At 41.5% G+C, this 21,370-nt stretch overlaps 1 protein-coding gene across 2 annotated transcripts in view; it reads left to right on the top strand.

Annotated features, from left to right (window-relative positions):
• The window catches only part of MPLKIP (M-phase specific PLK1 interacting protein), a 98,971-nt gene that overhangs the window by 4,446 nt on the left and 73,155 nt on the right, over positions 1-21,370 (top strand). Inside the window, exons 2-3 of one of the 2 annotated variants that reach the window (XM_056520505.1) lie at positions 6,355-6,532; positions 6,673-7,529. In XM_056520505.1, the coding sequence (XP_056376480.1) occupies positions 6,355-6,532; positions 6,673-6,710 (216 nt within the window). In that variant the 3' untranslated portion in view covers positions 6,711-7,529. Of the gene's footprint in view, positions 1-6,354; positions 6,533-6,672; positions 7,530-21,370 lie in introns of those variants that run through there. The other variant, XM_056520504.1, reaches the window with a different exon arrangement.

Here is a 21,370-nt window from a genome sequence, read left to right as displayed (position 1 = left end):
ACAATTGAACCTGAACCTTCATATGTGGCTACAGTGTGGACCTATATTACAGCTATATGAATGTAGTCAGAAGTCTGTTGCTTTCAAGCATACTATTCCTCTGTGCATCCAGTCTTCTGAGATCAGTAAAGCCTTTCCTTAAAGCCTCTTAGCGCTAAATAATTAGGTCTTGCGTGAATCGGTAATACACTTGTCAGAGTGGCCTGAAGGGTTGCAGCAGCCCTTGTGAAACTGCTTGATGTTACATGTTTCAAAATTCAAATAGCCATTAAAAAATTTTTGAGTTTCCGTGCCAGATTCTGCATCAGAATCCCGTTGACTTCAACACGATTCTGCTGCACTGTGCACATGGTAGGATTTCCGTGTCAGATGTTTCCGGCATGGAAATTCCCTTTTATTGTTCATTGAACGCGTTCATTCTCTCTAGGGACTCTGCACAAAATGCATAGCCATCTATGAGATGGTGCATTCCTGTGAGGTCCTAGCTGTCCGACATCGCAGTTTGCGGAATGCCCACTTGGAGACTTTCCATGCGGACATTCTGACATGTAAACATATCCTTGGCCTTCTGCCATGGTTTTGTACATATTGGCCCTGATTTACGAAGAGTGAGGTATTGTTTGTTTTTATTTTTTTCACAACAGATATTTTTCCATGGTATTTACTAAGGTTTCCCAACATTTTGCACGTTTCCCTACACTTTTCTTCTTTTACACATGTTCTGATCTGTGAGGTTTTCCAGAGCTCAAATCCACCACATTTTCTGTGGAAACCTTAGTAAATATGTAGTTTTTTTGTTTTTTTAACATGCCGGGGGCACGCCCCCTTTTTCCGACGGCCATGCCCCTTTTTCGGGTTTTCTCAGTAAAATGGGGAGTTGGTCAGGTTTTTTTTTTTTTCTAAGGATGCACTGAGAGAGAAATTTTGGTCCGAAACCAAAAATTTAGGCCGTTCTTTGCCAAAAATGAAAACCGAAAATGCATTGCCCCGCCCCCTTTTTTAAATAGTTTTTGCCACATTTTATATCTTTTTTGGAATGTGATGTGACCAAAATCAGCAAGTTTTTACGTTTACTTTATTAGTCCCCTTAGGGGACTTCTAGGAGGAATCATTAGATTCCTCATACAGATCAACAGAATTCCATAGAACCACATTGATCTGAGTGCTCTGCGATCATTTGGTTGAGCCTGCTTAGCCAGGCTCAATCAAATGAAGAGCCAGAGATGTAGAGGTAAGCCCTCCAGCTACCTCCACAGTGGATCCCAGGTTATGACGCGGACCCGACCGTCCGTGTATGACATGGGTTGAGAGAGGGTTAAGCCATGCCCACCAAAATTATCGGTGGAAAATTCACTCAGCTGAAAATGCCGAAAGGAGCATTTTCGTCCGATAATTTATGGTGGCGGAAATTTCGGTGCATCCCTATTTTTTCAGTTCTGGCACACAGCATTTCTGGCACAATGCGCCAGAATGTGGTGTACAACCTTACAAAACAGGGTCATTGTATTTATTTTATCTTTTTATTTATTTATTTTTTTGTTGCTGTTTGCCATGTGGTAAAAGTTGCATGTTAACGTTATTATAAATGTAGCAATACCAAATATGCATAGAAACTTTTTTACATGTAGCAGTTTTGAACAATAAAAATGAATTTTATGTAAAAAGGAAGTGTTACACTGACAGGCAGTCTGTTAGACAGGCCTCTGGCATAGGCAGAAGCCAAAGGCAGACCTGGGTAACCAACGGCACCGCGTAATCCTGAGGCCTGGCAGAGAGCCTCCTTCATCTGTTAAAGGGGTTCTCCGGTGCTTAGACATCTTATCCCCTATCCAAAGGATAGGGGATAAGATGCCTGATCGCGGGAGTCCTGCCGCTGGGGACCCCCGTGATCTTGCACGCGGCACCCCGTTTGTAATCAGTCCCCGGAGCGTGTTCGCTCCGGGTCTGATTACTGGCGACCACACGGCCGGCGGCGTGTGAAGTGTGATCCCGGGGGTCCCCAGCGGCGGGACTCCCGCGATCAGGCATCTTATCCCCTATCCTTTGGATAGGGGATAAGATGTCTAAGCACCGGAGAACCCTTTTAAACACTGTACATGATGCTATTGACTGTGGCTTGTAAGGGTTTAAACTGCTGGGATCAAAGTTCACTTAATCCTTGCAGGAGCCCTGTACGACAGCTGAGCTCCTGTTGTCATCTCATGGGTACACTAGGCAGTAAATAAAAGATTTTCATGACAAATATATCCATGTTGCGGGACCGAGCACCTGATATATTAGCAGGGGTGTGGAAATGAAAAAAAACTTGTCCAGGGGACTAAAATGGAACACAATCTACTTTTCTCTCATGACAATCCACGTGTCCTGGTCCACAAAATATTTTTAACCAAAATAGTATGTAAGGTAATTTCTTTATTTAGTTTTTGCACTAAAATTTTTTCCTCCTCGCCCTATAATAGCTATAACTCTTATTTCCATCTACAGACCCATATGAGGGCTTGTTTTTTTTTATTTTTATTTTTTTTATAACATCCTATCCAGAAAAAATAGTGAAAAGTGAATTAAAAGTCAGATCTATACCAAAATTGTATCGAATAAAAAAGTAGCAGATTACGGCACCAAAAATTTGCCCTCATACAGCCCAGTATACGGAAAAATAAAAATGGTAGGGGGTCAGAAAATGGCAATTAAAATTTTTTTTTTTCTAAAGTATGGAATTTTAAATGAGTAAAAGCATCATGAAAACTAAACAATTTTGGTATTGCTGTAATCAGGGTGACCTAAAGTATCAAAATACCATGTAAGTCAGACCACAAGGTGAATGGCGTAAAAAATAAAAACTCCAAATTTGCAAAATTTCATTTTTTTTTTTAAATTTCACTTCAAATATTTATTTTATTTCGGAGCATATGTTATGGAAAAATGAAAGGTGTCATTACAAAGTACAATTTGTCACACAAAAAATAAGCCCTCATATGGGAGTTATGGCTATTATAGGGCGAGGAGGAAAAAACAAAAGTGCTAAAAACTAAATAAATGAATAAAGACCTTATTTACAGACTATTTTGGTTAAAATGTTGTGTACCAGGACAAATGGGTTGTCATGAAGGACAAGTAGACTTTGCTTTGTTTTAGTCCCATGGACAAGTAGTTTTTAACACCTTTTAAAGGGGTTCACCGGGGAAGTTAAGAAAAATAAAAATTCCCAAAAGCCACCACAATATGTTGTGTCCACTGTAGTTATCCATGTTGTCACCAATTGTACTTTGTAATGACATGACTTATTATATAACATAATCTGCAGCGAAACAAAAAAAAATTGTGTGATAAAATGAAGAAAAGTACATTTTTAGGGCTTCCATTTCTACGCAGTGCGTTTTTCAGTAAAAATTACACCTTATCTTTATTCTATAGGTCCATACGGTTGCAAGGATACCCAATTTATTTTTCCCATAAAGTGCTATATGAGGGCTCAGTTTTTGCGCCGTGGTCTGTAGTTTTTATCGGTACCATTTTTGTTTTGATGGGATCGCTTTTTAATAATTTTTGTAATGGTATATGAAGTGACCAATAATGCACAGTTTTGGTATTTTTTTACATGTATGCCATCGACCGTGCGGTTAGCTAACCTTATATTTTAATAGTTCGGACACTTACACATGCGGTGGTACTACATTATTATTATTTTTTTTTTTTAAGTTATTAGGGAAGGGGCTTATTCACATTTATTCATTTTTATTTATTTATTTATTTTTTTACACTTTAAACTCTTAAGGACTCAGGTCGTACCTGTACCCCCTGAGCCCTGTCCCAGTGTGAAAAGTCACGCCCTGACCCCGCATCACACCAGGTCGGTCCCGGCTGCTAACAATTGTTAGCAGCCGGGACCCTGGGCTAACAGCGTGTGGCACCGATCGTTGTGGCGCGCTGTTAACCCTTCAGACGCGGCGATCAAAGTTGATCGCCGTGTCTGAAAACAAAAGTAAACGCTTCCTGGAAGCTCAGTTGGGCTGATCGGGACATTGCGATAAAATCGCGATGTTCCGATCAGCTGGGACGCAGGCGGAGGTCTCCTTACCTCTCTCTCCGCGGCGTCCGATCGGGGTTTGATTGCTCCAAGCCTGAGCTACAGGCTTGAGCAATCGAGCCCCTATCTCGCTGATCCGTGCAAAGCTATGGCTTTGCAGGGATCAGCATAGGAGATCAGTGTGTGCAATGTTATAGCTCTGCAAAAAAAAAGTGGAAAAAAAAGTTAACAAAGGTCATTTAACCCCTTCCCTAATAAAAGTTTGAATCACCCCCCGTTTTCCCATAAAAAAAAGTGTAAATAAAAATTAACATATGTGGTATCGCCGCATGCATAAATGTCCGAACTATGAAATCATATCATTAATTAAACCGCATGGTCAATGGCATACGCGCAAAAAAATCCAAAGTCCAAAATAGGGTATTTTGGGTCACTTTTTATATCATAAAAAAAATGAATAAAAAGCAATCAAAGTCCGATCAACACAAAATTTGTACCGATAAAACTTCAGAATATGGCGCAAAAAATGAGCCATCATACCGCCCCATACGTGGAAAAATAAAAAAGTTACAGGGGTCAGAAGATGACCATTTTAAAGGTATACATTTTCCTGCATGTAGTTATGATTGTTTTCAGAAGTGCGACAAAATCAAACCTATATAAGTAGGGTATCATTTTAATCGTATGGACCTACAGAATAAAGATAAGGTGTAATTTTGACCAAAAAATGCACTGCGTAGAAACGGAAGCCCCCAAAAGTTACAAAATGAAAACATTTCTTCAATTTTGTCGCACAATATTTTTTTTTTTCCATTTCGCCGTGGATTTTTTTGTAAAATGACACTGCAAAGTAGAATTGGTGGCGCAAAAAATAAGCCATCATATGGATTTTTAGGTGCAAAATTGAAAGAGTTATGATTTTTAGAAGGTGATGAGGAAAAAATAAGAAAACGCTGAGTCCTTAAGGGGTTACATTTTTTTAAACTCCATAGGGGGCTATACTTTGCAATCTTTTGATTGCATATACTGTTCAATGCTATGCCATAGCATTGATCAGTGTTATCGGTGCTCTGCTTCTCCAGCCTGCTGAAGCTTCCTGGAGCACCAATTGCATGGTGAGGAGTTAGTTAAGGACCCTCACACCGTTCCCTTAGCTGATCGGGACATCGCAATTTCATTGCGATGGTCCCGATCAGCTCCACTGAGCTGCTGGAATGGTTTCACTTTAATTTTAGACGCGCAGTACACTTTGATCGCGGAGTCTAAAAGGTTAATGCTGGGCATCAGCCTGATCTGATGCCCGGCATTAACCCTGGGTCCTGGCTGCTGATAGCAGTCGGCACCCACCGGATTTCCGATACCAATAATGCCCAAAATCATGATTATCGGCCAAACCGATAATCTGTCGATCCCTAGTATACAGTAAACATAGACTCCCTTCTGTTCTGGTGTTTTTTCTTGTTTATATACATCAGTGCCTATAAAGGATGCATACTCCTGAGTTTCATGGTGTTTGTGTTTTATATATAACTATATATTGGGGAATCTCACCAACGTATAACTCGGACACTGCAATATGTCAGTGGAAAATAGTCTAATGTACTCGAGCAGATAACAAAATGTATCAATGACTTTAGTCTTCATGACTTCTGTCATAAAGTTTTATTTAATTTTTTTTCCCTCTTTATATCAGCTAAGGCTGGGTTTACACTGCCGCTGTGCTCTGTCCCGTTAAGCTTTTTATTTCTTTGCATGCTTAACGGACCCTGAACGGGTTGAAGCACAGCGGGATCACATTAACTTTGCATGCGGCCTGTCGGGTGCCGTTATTTTGGAAGAGTTTAGCAGAGAAAATACCAGACATGTGGTAATTTTTCTCTGGCTAAACTCATAATTTCATAACGGAACTATCGCTACAGTGCTCAGCGCTAGTGTGAAAAAAGCCTGATTTCAGTTCACTTTTCTCCTTGTTGTGTACTGCATGCATAGATTTAATAAAATGGTTAACAATTTGTTCCAAGAGAAAATAATTTGGTTCCTTTTAATAGGTATTTGTAAAAGTATAATTATGTTTATTATGTAACAATATAAGCCACAATGTAAAGGTTTAAAGTAGAGATTTTACCTATACACATTCATTCGGGTTGAACACTATTTTTCAAATTTATGTTTCACTTTATAATATAAATTATAGTGGATGGATGTTTTGTAAGGATAACATTTGGGATTAGTTAATTCATGTACAGTATAATATTTCTGGTTAGCTGTGCTCTAACACTGGAGAACATATATTGAATATTTCTTTACCTGATGATTTTTTTTCCAAGGGTTCACCCAGGACATCTTCACCATATGGTACACCGCATGGCAGAGAGAAAAGAGTGTCTAATGATGTGGAAAACTATTACAGACCTTCAATGCTTGAGGACCCATGGGCTAACCTAAAGCCAGTATCCCTAGCTGACATAGACCAGCAAACGAGCCATGAGCAAACAACATATACTGGTAAAAAAGGGCGGTATTTTAGCTAACACCTAAAATCCCAAACTTTTCTGTGTAGCCTAAAACACAACAGTTGGTCAAGGACACTTGCACCTTTTTAATTTTAAGAACACAATATTTTATCAGATTTATTTTTTTATTAGATAACGTAAAATGTTTTGGAAGCCTAGAGCTGTGGTAAACAATCAGAAAGGCCACCAGCAATGAAGAACAAGTTGTTCTGTTATCACCAGCGTCTCGTGACTGTTTTATATGGGTTTCAGTTTTCAGGACTTGTTATCGCTTGGCATGAGTTAGGCTTGTATCTAAAGCCTAATTTTTTTTTACTATTTCACCAATTGAATTGGTTTTACTTTTAGATTTTGGAATACAAAATGTTTGTAATTCAGTGTATGCTACAAGTATATAATTTGTGAGAAATTTTGGATGTAAAAATTTTATATTTGAAATGTCATGTAGAGGCTTATACCTTGGTGTTATTTGTTGTGTTTTTTTTTTTTTTTTTTTTCCCCTCAAAGTTTTAGTTAATTTTAATTATCTGCAAGGGTTGTCTATACTAAAGCAGGTTTGGCATGTACCCATTGTTTTTGATCTGTATTGTAGAAGCCTCACTTCTCAGATTTTGTCACAGTCCATGTGTGTACTTAGTTGGCTGTTGCTATATAAAAAGAGCTTTTAAATTAAAGCTCTTGCATTTTTTGAACTATGTATATGATTACAGTATATATACTGTTCTATTTTTTGACATTTTTAATTTAGAAAAGAAGCTATAAAAAATGTATGTTATAAGGTTCAACGGTTCTCTTAAATCTGAAGTGAATATAAACGCTCAGACATCTTTGTTCATAATAAAACTCTACATGAGCTGTTAATTTAAAAATAAGAACATAGATTTCAGTTGTCATAAATGGTCATATTAGTGTTGGTCATAGGTTTTATGAAACGAATGATACAGTATGTCTACTCCCGTTTTAGAGACCAGAGACTATATGCAATTATAAACCCAAAATGTATAAACGCTTTTTAAACTTTTCAGAATTTCTACATAAGCAACATTAGGAAATCGTTTTTATCTGTTGGAAAAACTATGATGGCAGTGGAAGCAAGTAAAATGGGCCTGGGACTCGTCAGCGCAAGAACGTCTTTTGAGACTCCTGCGGTCTTTCTCAGTGTTCTAAAGGCTTTTAACATTGAGAAAGACACCTCAGGAGTCTCAAAACGCTTTTGTTTACTGGCAAATCAATAAAGATACAGATTTCCATACTGCACGTATCAAGATTTTTTCAAGACGTTCTTGCGCTGATGCGTCCCGGACCCGTTTTACTTGCTTCCCGTGCCATGTTCACTCGGTGAGGATTTCCTGAACACAGACACCTGGGCGGCTGCACAGCCATGCCAGGTTTTATAGGTGGTTGTCTGATACACAACAACAAAAGGTGAGTGTAACTGCCCCTCCTTTTTTTATACCTTTCATTTTCCAGTCAAGATATACTGTCCCATGAGAAGCTCTGCTGTGTTTACCTATACAGATCTACCTGAAAAAGTATGCTAGCTTTTAGGATTCTACGGTTAAAGGGATAATTCCAATGAATACTCAGCATGACTTTAGAATAGCTGCAAAAATACCCCTTTTCACTGAGAATATAAAGGAAATCTGTCCTCAGAAAATTTCCTTTTTAACTATTTAAAAAATTGTTGCCAATGGTTTTTCTAGTTTTTCATTTTACTATCTATATGTTAAAACATTCCTGAAATCTTGCAGTTTACAGTTTGGGTACTACCGTATGCCTAAAATTAGTCTATTTCCTGTTTTGTCTTTGAAAATGATAAGGCTGCTGGTAAGTAATCTGTACAGCTTTACAGTTGAAGGTTACACAAGTATTTAGATAAGACAGGATATTCACAATAGTTTAAAGGGGGTACTCCAGTGGAAAACTTTCTTTTTTTCTTTTTTTTTTTAACTGGTGCCAGAAAGTTAAAAAGATTTGTAAATTACTTCTATTAAAAAATCTTAATCCTTCCAGTACTTATTAGCTGCTGAATACTACAGCGGAAATTCTTTTCTTTTTGAAACACAGAGCTGTTTGCTGACATCATGAGCACAGTGCTCTCTGCTGACATCTCTGTCCATTTTAGGAACTGTCCAGAGCAGCATATGTTTGCTATGGGGATTTTCTCCTATTATCCTACAGTTCCTAAAATGGACAGAGATGTCAGCAAAGAGCACTGTGCTCATGATGTCAGCAGACAGCTCTGTGTTTCAAACGGAAAATAATTTCCACTGTAGTATTCAGCAGCTAATAAGTACTGGAAGGATTAAAGAGTACCTATCGCTAAATAAACTTTTCTACACTAACTTAAGCTTTGTTCCCTAACTACATCTAACACCTTCCCTGCCCTTAAAAACGTTTTAAAGAGCTTTAAAAAGCTCTGTAACTTACCTATCTTCTTGCTCACTTAGTGTGAGCACCCGGCAGGAGGATGTGGGTGTGCCCCAGCAGGCTCCGCGTCACTGAAGCCTGCTGGGGGGGGCGCATGGGATTAGTACCTTCTTGTACTCAGTGTACGGGGTGCCGCTTGTCCTCACTGCCCAGATGCCTGATTGTCCCCAGTGAATGGAGCGCCACTTGTCCTCAGTGTACGGGGTGCCGCTTGTCCTCACTGCCCAGATGCCTGATTGTCCCCAGTGAATGGAGCGCCACTTGTCCTCAGTGTACGGGGTGCCGCTTGTCCTCACTGCCCAGATGCCTGATTGTCCCCAGTGAATGGAGCGCCACTTGTCCTCAGTGTACGGGGCGCCGCTTGTCCTCAGTGTATGGGGCACCGCTTATCCTCACTGCCCAGATGCCTGCTTGTCCCCAGTGTTCAGAGCGCCCCTTATCCTTGGTGTTCAGTGCCCTGCATGTGAGCACAGCGCTCCCGCCTGTCTGATGGACAGGCGGGGAGTTGCGCTGAGCTGGTCACGTGCGATTTCGGACTCGCTGCCAGGCCGGCGTGAGTCCGAAATCAATGAAAAGCTTGCGGCTATGAGACCCCTAGTGGCCACATTTTCAAAACTAAAAAACACATAAAAGGAAGCATTTGTTTTTAATTAAATCTAATTACAAAGTTTTTCTATATACAATCAGCTCTAACATATCAAAAACATTTTTGATAGGTACTCTTTAAGATTTTTCAATAGAAGTAATTTACAAATCTGTTTAACTTTCTGGCACCAGTTGATTTAAAAAAAAATGTTTTTTTTCACTGGTGTACCCATTTAAGTAAAATGAAACTGGACAATACATTCCCTTTAAAGGGGGGGTTTCTGGGGAAGTAAAAAAAAAAAAAATGCCCCAAAGCTACTAAAATACCTGTTATCCCCTGCAGTTATCCATGTGATTTTGCCAGCCCCTTTTGTCTCCTGAATATTTTTTCCTTGCTTGCAGCCCAGCCTACAACTCCCAGAAGTCAGTGCAGCTCTGTGTATTGGCTGCCAGCCAATTGCTTTTACTATCTGTGCATGCTGTGTTGTGACCAGACAACCCCCCCCCCCCCCAAAAAAAAAAAACAAATCATGCTATGTTCTGAATGGCAGCAGTCAGTTATTAGATATACAGCAGGCAAAGAGCAGCGTTATGTGCTAAGTTGTAACTGAGAATCTTCACAGGAGACACTAGCACGATTCTTACATAGGGAGGGGATGTGTGGCTGTGAAGCCAGACAGAAATCATGTGGTGGTTGTCTTCCAGGAGGGTGGGGCATCTAGTCTCAGTGAGGGCTTTACACAAAGACAAGCTGGATCTGATAATGATGTCTCTCTCACTCCCTGCATGTAACAGCTGAGAGAGGGAAACTGCTCTACATAGCTATGCAAAAATTAAAATGGTCTGTGTCCTTGAGGGGTAAAAGGTTTTTGTTAATTTTGCTCAAAGGAGATTTCTGGCTACCACCAGAAGATCAGTGGTTATTCCAGTATTTTTTAAGTATTGCTACTGTTATCAGGAATTATCAAACAAAGATGACTTCTAAAGGGATGGCATGCAGATACACAATAACCCCTTGAAGATTACAGATGGATTCACACTTTTAAATTTTATTGCCTGTATCATCCTATGCTACTTAGAATAAACAAAATGGGGGGGGGGGGGTGTTGTCTTGTCAGTGTGGGAGCTAGGTTTCTCATACTGCCATAAAGATGTTAAAGTAAGCCTCATTCAGAAGGCCATAATGTGGCAACATTTTAGAATTTGATTTACTCCAAGTAGAGATGCAGCCACACTATGGCCTTCTGGATATGTGGCCTTAGTCAATGTTCAAAAGCAAAAAAACATTCTACTTGAGGAATCTTGGACCAAGTAGGACTGTGGCTTTGGTTTATTGCTAACAATAGCGCTGATTGATGCATGGCGGCAATTGATCAGCAAGACTAGGGTCACACGTGCATATTTTTGCTACATATTTTCTGCAGCTGATTTTGCTACCTGTTGACTTCAATGGGTAGGAAAATATGCAGCAGCAAAATATGGCATGAAAGGGAGGCTGTGATGCTATTGCTTATTTTTAATTTTATTTTTGCTCGCATATTACCTTGTAAAGACAATGCATCAGTAAACCCTTCTGTCTCCACGCACCAGGAGAAGGTGCTGAGTAGTCTTTGCACCTGTCACTCTGACTGCAAGAGCTCTGGACTAATAGAACAGATGGCAACTGGATTTACATAGTGCTCTTTGTTATATTCTTCACAAAGATTTTTCCAATTGTCTCAACATCACCCCTAATATCACCTTCTTTTGATTTGGACAGGAAAAAAAAATATTGAGCAGTATAAAAAACCCTATTCCTTCCTTCCTTCCTTCACCAGTGTTTTTTCTGTTTCTATCAGGACAGTCTGTCTCTGTAGTGTAGATCTCACACCTGCAGTGAATTGGGTGCAGCTGTGCTGGTTCCCTTCTGGTGTGCAGTGGTTACCCAGGAGACATTGTCATAGCCTCCCCTTGGTGATCCCCCTCAGGGGTATGAAAATTTAATAAAAAACTACTTTTCCACTGGACTAAAATGGAGCAAAATCTACTTGTCCCTCATGACTATCCACTTGTCCGGACCAATTTCCGCTTTTAGGGGGTGCGTTCAAACTGAGTAATTCAAGAGGAATTTACTTGAGTAATTCCTCTTGAATTCTCCTCTCCAAATGAATGCACACATTGACTTTAATGTTATTTCTGCTGTCCTGTTCACATTGCGGAAATTCTGCTAGCACAATTCTGACACTGAATTCTTTTCCGCTTGAAGAAAGAACATGTTCATTCTTTAAGCGGAATCCGCGAGCAGAATCCAATAGAAGTCAATGGTGAAAAAAATTCTGTCAGACATCGTTTTCAAGCAGAATTCGAGCGGAATTCAGAAAAGTAGAATAAATAGCCTCCTCCTTCATTCCCGCATGGAAATTCCGCTTGAATTATGCTTGAATTCCGCTTGATAGAGAAGGCAACAATTTCCTGACCGAAATTATTCCTCGTGAATTTCTCTTGAATTCATCAGTGTGAACGCACCCTTACACTCTCATTTTTTCCTCCTCGCCATATAATAGCCATAACTAACTACTATAATGATACCTTTTAATTTGGGCACCCTAGGTAAAAATTTGTATTAATGTGCAGAAAGAAGCCAAGGAAAGATGGAAAAATCTCCAAAAGGCATCAAATTACAGATTAGACATTCTTATATGTCAACAAAAGTTACTGTATTTATCGGCGTATAACACTCATTTTTTAGGCTCAAATTTTATGTGTGTGTTATACGCCGATAATGTTCTATGTGTGTGTTATACGCCGATAAGCCGCTGCATTTCAATGATTTAAAGCGGTAAATCAATGAACTGCAGCGGCTTTGCAGGTGCAGAGACAGCCAGCGCTGCTGGCTTCTCTGCCCCTGCCTGCCCTGGGGTCTAGAGCACTGCTGCAGGCCCTTCTCTCCCCCTGGCTATCGGCGCCGCTGCCCGTTCTCTCCCCCTGACTATCGGTGCCGGGGTCGGGTCCGCGCTGCTTCAGGCCTCCGGTGTGCGTCCCCTGCGTCGTTGCTATGCGCTGCGCGGTGCATGACGTCAGTGCGCCATGCAGTGCATAGCAACGACGCAGGGGATGCACACTGGAGGCCTGAAGCAGCACGGACCCGACCCCGGCAACAGGTAATTATGCAACCGGGGATGGGGGGGAGGCAGCGGCGCCGGCAATGGGTGCCGCTGACCCTTCTCTCCCCCTGGCTGTCGGCGCTGCTGCCCCATTGCCGACGCCGCTTCTCTCCCCTGGCTATCTGCACCGATAGTCAGGGGGAGAGAACGGGCAGCAGCGCAGATAGCCAGCGGGAGAGAAGCGGCTGCAGCAGGGCTCTAGACCCCAGGAAAGGCAGGGGGAGAGAAGCGGGCAACAACGGCCTCTCTCCCCCTGCCTTTCCTGGGGGTGTATCGGGGTATACACGCGCACACACGCACCCTCATTTTACCATGGATATTTGGGTAAAAAACTTTTTTTACCCAAATATCCTTGGTAAAATGAGGGTGCGTGGTATACCCCGATAAATACGGTATATTTTATTTCCATCATTTACACTTTCAAAATTACAGAAAACAAATGGTGTCTGCAAAAGTTTGGGCACCCTGCAGAATTGAAAGCATGCACTGCCCCCCCTTTGCAAAGCTGAGACCTGCCAGTGTCATGGACTGTTCTCAATCATCATGTGGGAAGACCAGGTGATGTCAATCTCAAAGGTTTTAAATGCCCAGACTCATCTGACCTTACCCCAACAATCCGCACCATGGGTTCTTCTAAGCAGTTGTCTAGAAATCTAAAACTGAAAATAATGACTCTCACAAAGCTGGAGAAGGCTATAAGAAGATAGCAAAATGTTTTCAGATGTCAATATCCTCTGTTCGGAATGTAATTAAGAAATGGCAGTCATCAGGAACAGTGGACGTTAAAGCAAGATCTGGAAGACCAAGAAAAATATCAGACAGAGCAGCTCGCAGGATTGTGAGAAAAACAATTCAAAACCCACGTTTGACTGCACAATCCCTCCAGAAAGATCTGGAAGACACTGGAGTTGTGGTACACTATTCCACTATAAAGAGATACTTGTACAAATATGGTCTTCATGGAAGAGTCATCAGACGAAAACCTCTTCTATGTCCTCACCACAAAAATCAGCGTTTGAACTTTGCAACATATATACAAGCCTGATGCATTTTGGACCGACGGACCGATGAGGTTAAAATCTAACTTTTTGGCCGGAATGAGCAAAGGTACGTTTGGAGAAGAGGAACAGAATTTAATGAAAAGAACCTCTGTCCAACTGTTAAGCATGGGGGTGGATCATTCATGCTTTCGCGAGTAGAAGGAAAAATGGATTCAATAAAATTTCAGCAAATTTTGGATGCTAACTTGATGCCATCTGTGAAAAAGCTGAAGTTAAAGAGAGGATGGCTTCTACAAATGGATAATGATCCTAAACACAGCTCGAAATCCACGGGGAGATTACATCAAGAGGCGTAAATTGAAGGTTTTGCCATGGCCTTCACAATCTCCTGACCTCAACATAATTGAAAAACTATGGACAAACCTTAAAAGAGCAGTGCGAGACAGACAGCCCAGAAATATCAAAGAACTGGAAGACTTTTGTAAGGAAGAATGGGCAACGATACCTCAAGCAAGAATTGAAGGACTCTTGTCTGGCTATAAAAAGCGTTTACAAGCTGTGATACTTGCCAAAGGGGGGCAGTACAAGATATTAACTCTGCAGGGTGCCCAAACTTTTGCAGATGCCATTTTTTTTGCTTTCTGTTATTTTGAAAGTGTAAATGATGGAAATAAAATCTAACTTTTGTTGACATATTAGAAGAAAGTCTAATCTGTAATGTGATGCATTTTGGAGATTTTTCCATCTTTCCTTGGCTTCTTTATGCACATTAATAAAAATTTTTACCTGGGGTGCCCAAACTTTTGATCCCCACTGTGTGTGTGTGTGTGTGTGTGTGTGTGTGTGTGTGTGTGTATGTATATACACACAGGCACGGAGCGATACAGAGACACAGATATATCTCTCTATCAGTGAAGTGAAATTGAAATAGTAAAAGAAAATTTTGCAAATTTGGTGGTCTTCTTTCCTACACCATTTACTTTGTGGTTGAGCTAACATGTTCTTTTTATACTTTAGGCCAGCCTGATTTTTTTTTTATTGCCATTTTTTTGAAAATTTTTACACACACCAGGCTGTATGAGGGCAAATTTTTTGCGCCATAATCAGTTTTTTTTTTTTATCGGTACCATTTATCGTTATTGATCTGCTTAATCGCTTTTTAACTTATTTTTTTTCTGGGGTATTATATAAATTGCAATTCTGTGGTTTGGTGTTTTTAAAAAATGTTTACTTTTTTTTTTACATTTACGTCATTTACCGTATGGGATACCTGTTATATTTTAATAGTTCATACAATTACGCACGCAGCGATACTAAATGTTTATTTTTATTACTTTTAACATGGAAGGGGTTTAAGGTGTCTCTTATAAAATATTATTAAACCTTTTTTTTTTTTTCTTACACTTTATTAGACTTTTAGGAGGAATCATTAGATTCCTCATACAGATCTATAGAGTTCTATTGAACCTCATTGATCTGTGTGCTCTGCGATCCATTGATAGAGCCTTGTCCAACCAGGCTCTATCAATGACAGAGCTGGGACACTAAAGAAGCAGAGGTAAGCCGTCCGGCTACCTCTATAGTGAAAAATTCAACTGCCCGGCGCCTGGAACTGCATGTTCCGGGTGTCGGGCGATAGGAATTCCACATCACTGCCCCTTGTAGTGCCCCAGGTGGGTTTCTTGCTGGGTGGAACTGTGTCCAACAGAGATTTGGTAGTATGTTTTGCTGGGGCTTGTCCATTGCCCCTGCTATTGAAAGCGATCCCTGTTAGTCTCTCTAAGTAGAAAGCTCATACTCATAAAAAAAAAAAAAAACACTTTGTGCAAGCACTGTATATCCAGTCTAGTTAGAGAAGAATCTCCAGACCTCATCCAGGACATTAGAACAATAATCCTGTCTGCCTTGTCAAATATTTTCCTGCTCCTATACCAAGTACCTGTGGTGCACACCATCCAAAAGACCAAAGCTGTTCTCTTATCAGATTCTGAGGATAATTAAAGAGTGCCTCTCATGATCTTGTTTAATTTTTTAATCCTCCCAGTTCATAAGCCACCCCCTGCCTTTATTTTTATTTGTTAGTCTTCTACCTTGATATTGCTCTGTATTTTCCGCATTACCCAGAAGGCTGTTACATCATCTGAAGCCATACAGGGGAGAACGTCCTCCCTCACTCTGCCACACAGCCCAGAGCAGTTGTGTGTGAGATGAGCACTGATTGGATAAGGCTGCACCCCCCCCCCCCCTACATATACACACACACACACACACACACACAGAGCATTTCCTGAGTCCAAAGCCTGGGGGGAAATTGTGCTCTGGACAAGTTGGGAGACACTTAGTGGCAGCTTTTTTACACAAATAAAACACGGAAAACTTAATTTTTTAATTTACCGTGAGGAGTGCAATAGCAATAATTCTTTTTAATGAGTGGCCATTTTAGTGTTGGATGTAGAAGGAAAACGTATGGAGAGTTCTACAGTGAATGACATTGTAAGGATTAGAAAGTACTTCTTTGCAAAAGATACTGAAGAGCTTATTAACTTAAGGACTCAGCCTTTTTTTTGCAAATCTGGCCACTAACTTTAACTCTGGGGTGCTTTTACTTTTCATTCTGATTCAGAGATTGTTTGTTTATTTTTTGTGACATATTCTACTTTGTTAGTGGTAAATTTTCGTCGATACTTGCATCATTTCTTGGTGAAAATTGGAAAAATGTTATGAAAAATGGAAAATGGCCATCCCAAATAAATTATATATTGATTCACATATACAATATATCTACTTTATGTTGGAATCATAAAGTTGACATGTTTTTACTTTTGGAAGACATCAGAGGGCTTCAAAGTTCAGCATCAATTTTTCAAAACATTTTCAAAATCTTAATTTTTCAGGGACCAGTTCAGTTTTGAATTGGCTTGAGGGGCCTTCATATTAGAAATATCCCATAAATGAACAAATTATAAAAACTGCACCCCTCAAAGTATTCAAAATTACATTCAGTAAGTGTGTTAAGGCTTTAGGTGTTTCACAGGAATAGCAGCAAAGTGAAGGAGAAAATTTAAGACCTTTTTTATTTTTTTTTATACTCATGTTCTTGTAGACCCAGTTTTTGAATTTTTACAAGGGGTAAAAGGAGAGTTGTAGTTTTGCAACAGCTGGAGGTCCACAGTTTGGAGACCACTGATCTAGCAGCAGAGTGAGTGCTGTCTATAAGGGGGCTGCTGTCTATATAAGGGGGGGCTATCTGTGGCGATAAAAAGGTTGGGGAGCACTGCACTAGAGGGCTCAGAAGGGAAGGAGCGACAATGGTATTTTGGAGTGAGTTTTTCCTGAAATGGTTTTTGGGGGGCATGTCACATTATAGGAGCCCCTATGGTGCCAGAACAGCAAAGAAAATCCACATGGCATACTATTTTGGAAACGACACCCCTCAAGGAATGTAACAAGGGTACAGTGAGCCTTAACACCCCACAGGTGTTTCACACATCCGATTAACGAAAAGTTGTCAATGAGAAGAAAAAAATTTTCAATAAAAAGCTGGTTTTTCCCCTAATTATAAATTTTTACAATGGGTGATAGGAGAAAATGCCCCCCAAAATTTGTAACCCCATTTCTTCGGAGTATGGTAATACCCCATGCGTGGACGTCACTTGCTCTGCTGGATCACTACAATTCTCAGAAGAAAAGGAGAGCCATTGAGCTTTTGGAGAGAGAATTTGGTTGGAATAGAAGTCGGGGGCCTTGTGCGTTTACAAACCTCCAGCTGTTGCAAAACTAAAACTCCAAGTATGCACTGACAGACCGTGCATGCTGGGAGTTGTACTTTTGCAACAGCTGGAGGCACACTGGTTGGAAAACCTTCAGTTAGGTTCTGCTGCCTAACTCAGTATTTTCCAACCGGTGTTTTTCCAGTTGTTGCAAAACTACAACTCCCAGCATGTACTGATCACCAAAGGGCATGCTGGGAGATGTAGTTATACAACAGCTGGTGGTATGCAAATACAATTCCCAGCATGGAGAGACAGTTGTTTGTTCATGCATGCTGGGAGTTGTAGTTTTGAAAGATTTAGAGGGCCACGGTTTAGAAACCACTGCAAAGTGATCTCCAACCTGTAGCCCTCCAGCTGTTGAAAAACTACAAATCCTAGCATGCCCACACAGCAAACAGCTGTCTGGGCATGCTAGGAGTTTGAAGTTTTGCAACATCTGGAGGGCTACAGTTTAGAGACCACTGTATAGGGGAAGAGAGTTTTAGGGGCCCCCCTGCGATGTGCCGGGATGCCTGCTGAATGATTTCTGCAGGAATCCCGGTCTGGTCCCCGCCCCGCTAGTGGCAGGGACTGGAGAGAAACAAGGTGCACCTGTACGACCTGAATCCTTAACCCTTTAATGACCACTGACGTATATACGTCCCAGTTGAAACAAATCTTGGTGAGACCAATATATGGAGGGTGGGAATAACCACTAACTCATAGGCTACCAACAGGCAGCCCAAAAAGACCCTTTTCTTCCCATATATCAAAAAAAGTGTGGAATTAAAAGTGCAATCTTTAATGTTAGGTCCGCACTTAACAATTGTGTTTTAAAATTTAGAGTACCATAGAGTCCTAATAAAATGTATATGTGTGTGTGTGTATATATGTATATGTATGTAATATATAGAGAGATAAATATTGACCATCCTGTCTACTGGAATGAATTCACGCTGGAGCGAAGATAAGGTGCCTGCAGAAACACCAATATTCATCGCTATATAGGACAAGGCACTCAAAGTTAAAAACAGTTTAACACGGCCCTCCTCGACATGTTTCACTGCCTCAGCAGCTTTATCAAGAGGTAAGCGGGCAATCAGGACCCGCAGCTAATACTGGACATCATCGATCAGGCTGATGTCCGGTATTAACTCTCTAGACGCCGCGAACTTCTCGGCTTGGCAGTTGCTGACTTTAGCCTGCATAAATTATTTCAGCTTTCAGGTGCTCCAGTGGGCTGGAAAAGGTGGATACAGTCCTAGGAGAGAGTCTCCAGCCCACCGGAGCACCTGAGAACTGAACTAATTTTTGTAGGCTTAAGTCAGCAACTGCCGAACCAAGAAGTTTGTGACGTATCGAAACACTGTAACATTGCTCATTTCTAGTCCTTTTCCACTCAGCCAGTCCATTTTTTTTTTTTGGGTTAGAGAGGGCCATTGCTTCGGTGGTATAGATCTGTCTCACAACCACCTGGAAAAATCTCTATACATTTTCATTGTAACCCCCAAACTGTCATAAGATTTGAGCCTTCTATACCAACTCTAGTATGTTAATGGACTTTGCAGCATTACTTAAAGCAAAACTGTCACCAAGAATTTGCCTGTGAAGCTGCACACACAGTCAGAGGCTCCCGGACAACAACAACAAAAAAGCCAGGGCCCCTGCGATACTCTGCCGCTGATCACACTTCTGCCCCTATTCCACCACCCCTACACACAAAATAATTTTCCATGACCAATAATACCAGTATACAAGGAGTAAATAGCTACCACCACACAATAACTGGATAATACCGCCATACTGTACTAAATAAAAACACTATAAACAGACCAGTATACTATTCAGGATCTGTATACTATATTAGTGATTATATTCAGTGCCCATATAGCAGTAGATATCAGCTGTACAGAGATCTGTATACAATATAAGCGATTATATACAGGACCATATTGTGGTAGATACTATATAAGTGATTAGTTACATCAAGGGACTCACAATTATATCTTTTCTGATCAGCAGTGTCCTCTTTCCTTTTCTTCACGGTCCGGATCAGATCGCCATGTTGATTTCTTACCATCTGCAAGACAAACATGTTAGACTGCATTTTTCCAGTGCCCTCCTCTACACAATCTTCCCATCTATAGGCCCACAAACTGATATAATGGTGTCCTACACACTAAAAGGGCACCTAGTTATGTAGCCAGATAAATAGGTAGATCAGGAAGCCAGGTAGGCAGATGACTAGCCAGGTAGGTTGCTAGCTAGGTTGTTAGGTAGCCATGTATGAAGGCCAGGTATGTAGGTAGCAAGAAATGTAGGTAGGTAATTAGACATCCAGATATATAACGGTAGGTAGCCAGCACCCCCCTCCACCCAGTGCGAATCCAGAGTCTACTCTCAGGAGGGGCACTATCAGAGTATTTTGTGTTAGCGGACAGAAAAGGTGTTGCTTACAGAAGTTACAGGTAGGTAAAGTCCCCAGGAGGTAGAGGCCCCTAGATCATGCCCCCAGGTAGTCATTCCCCCTGTAGGTAAATCCCCCAGACAGCTGCCCTCTGTTTGAAAACCCCCTATGTAGGTAGCCTTCCTATTAGTTTGGTAGTTTGTCCCCATATTAGCTAGGCAGGAACATAGTAGATAGTCCCTCACATTAGGTATAGGCAGCAGTTTCCCCACAGTGGGTGTAGGCAGCAGGGTTCCCCAACAGTAGCTGTAGGCAGCAGGATCTCTTGTCTCACGCAGCGATCTTCTGCAGAGCGCAGCAAGGGCCCGCATCTTCCTTCCTCCGCAGTGCAGGCGCTGATGATGTCACTCGTGTGCTGGTGGGGGCGGAGGTCGCGTTTCCTCTGTGTAGGCTGCAGATGTGGCTCTCACAGAGGGGATGCTTTCTGCTGTATGTGTGTACTGCACATACAGCAAAAGGCAGCACTGTCTGCCTGGGCATCCCGGACAAGTGTCCTTGATCCTCAGTAGCGGCAGCGGCTGGGCCCTCGGACCATGTCTGATTGGACTGGCCGGTCAGTCCGCCCCTGTACACAGTGCACTAGAGCTTCACAATCATATTATAGGCATACTTTTAATGGCACCTTAGGCTATTTTATACTTACACAAACAAGATTTATAATCCCCTCGAGAGTCAAACTGATAGTCGGGGAGTCAGAGCCCGGAGTTCACTCTCCTCCGGGCCGCACCGCCTCTTTCAGCCTATGTCTAGCAGGCTGAAAAAAAGGACTCCATCAAGACCTGTGCTGAGGGAATGTTGAATTTCCCCCACAGTGCTGTATTAAGGGAATCCCTGGCCACGCCTATCCAACTGTTGGTGACTAGTGAATAAAGTTTTTTTTTATGAATATCAAAGCTGCTATAAAGGAGGAAAAGGTAATGCTCCGTTAAAATTCTAAGCCCTTTTAACATACTGGAGTAAGTTTAAAGCGCAACTCTCATAAATTTTGTGCTAACACATTCATAACTGTTTCTGAACTCCTGAAGGCATTAACCCCTTCCCACTATAGGATGTATGCATAAGTTTCAGCACCCAAAACGTTTGCGTGCTGGGACGTATGCATACGTCCTAGCGATCTCCTGCACTGCTGCAGGCAGAACAGGAGATCGGCAGCGGGAACAGGCTGTTCAATCACAGCCGGGGACCCGATTGCGCCTGTTCCAGCTGCATTAACCCCATAGATGCCGTGCTCAATCCTGATCACAGCATCTATGGTGTTGACAGGGAGAAGCGGGCTCCCCTGGTTCACCAACGGCGGTGCCGCAATACTATCACGGGTCGCCGTTGGTTGCTATGTCAGCAGGAGGTCAGATGATGACCTCCTGTCTGCCTGTGAGATCCAGCCACAGGCTGTAGTATCTGTAGCAGATCAGGTCATACTGTGCTGCAGTACAAATGTATTGCAGCATAGTA

Source organism: Hyla sarda, chromosome 5 (genome assembly GCF_029499605.1).
Source record: "Hyla sarda isolate aHylSar1 chromosome 5, aHylSar1.hap1, whole genome shotgun sequence".
Classification (NCBI taxonomy): Eukaryota; Metazoa; Chordata; class Amphibia; order Anura; family Hylidae; genus Hyla; species Hyla sarda.
This window is presented reverse-complemented; position numbering and strand designations above follow the sequence as displayed.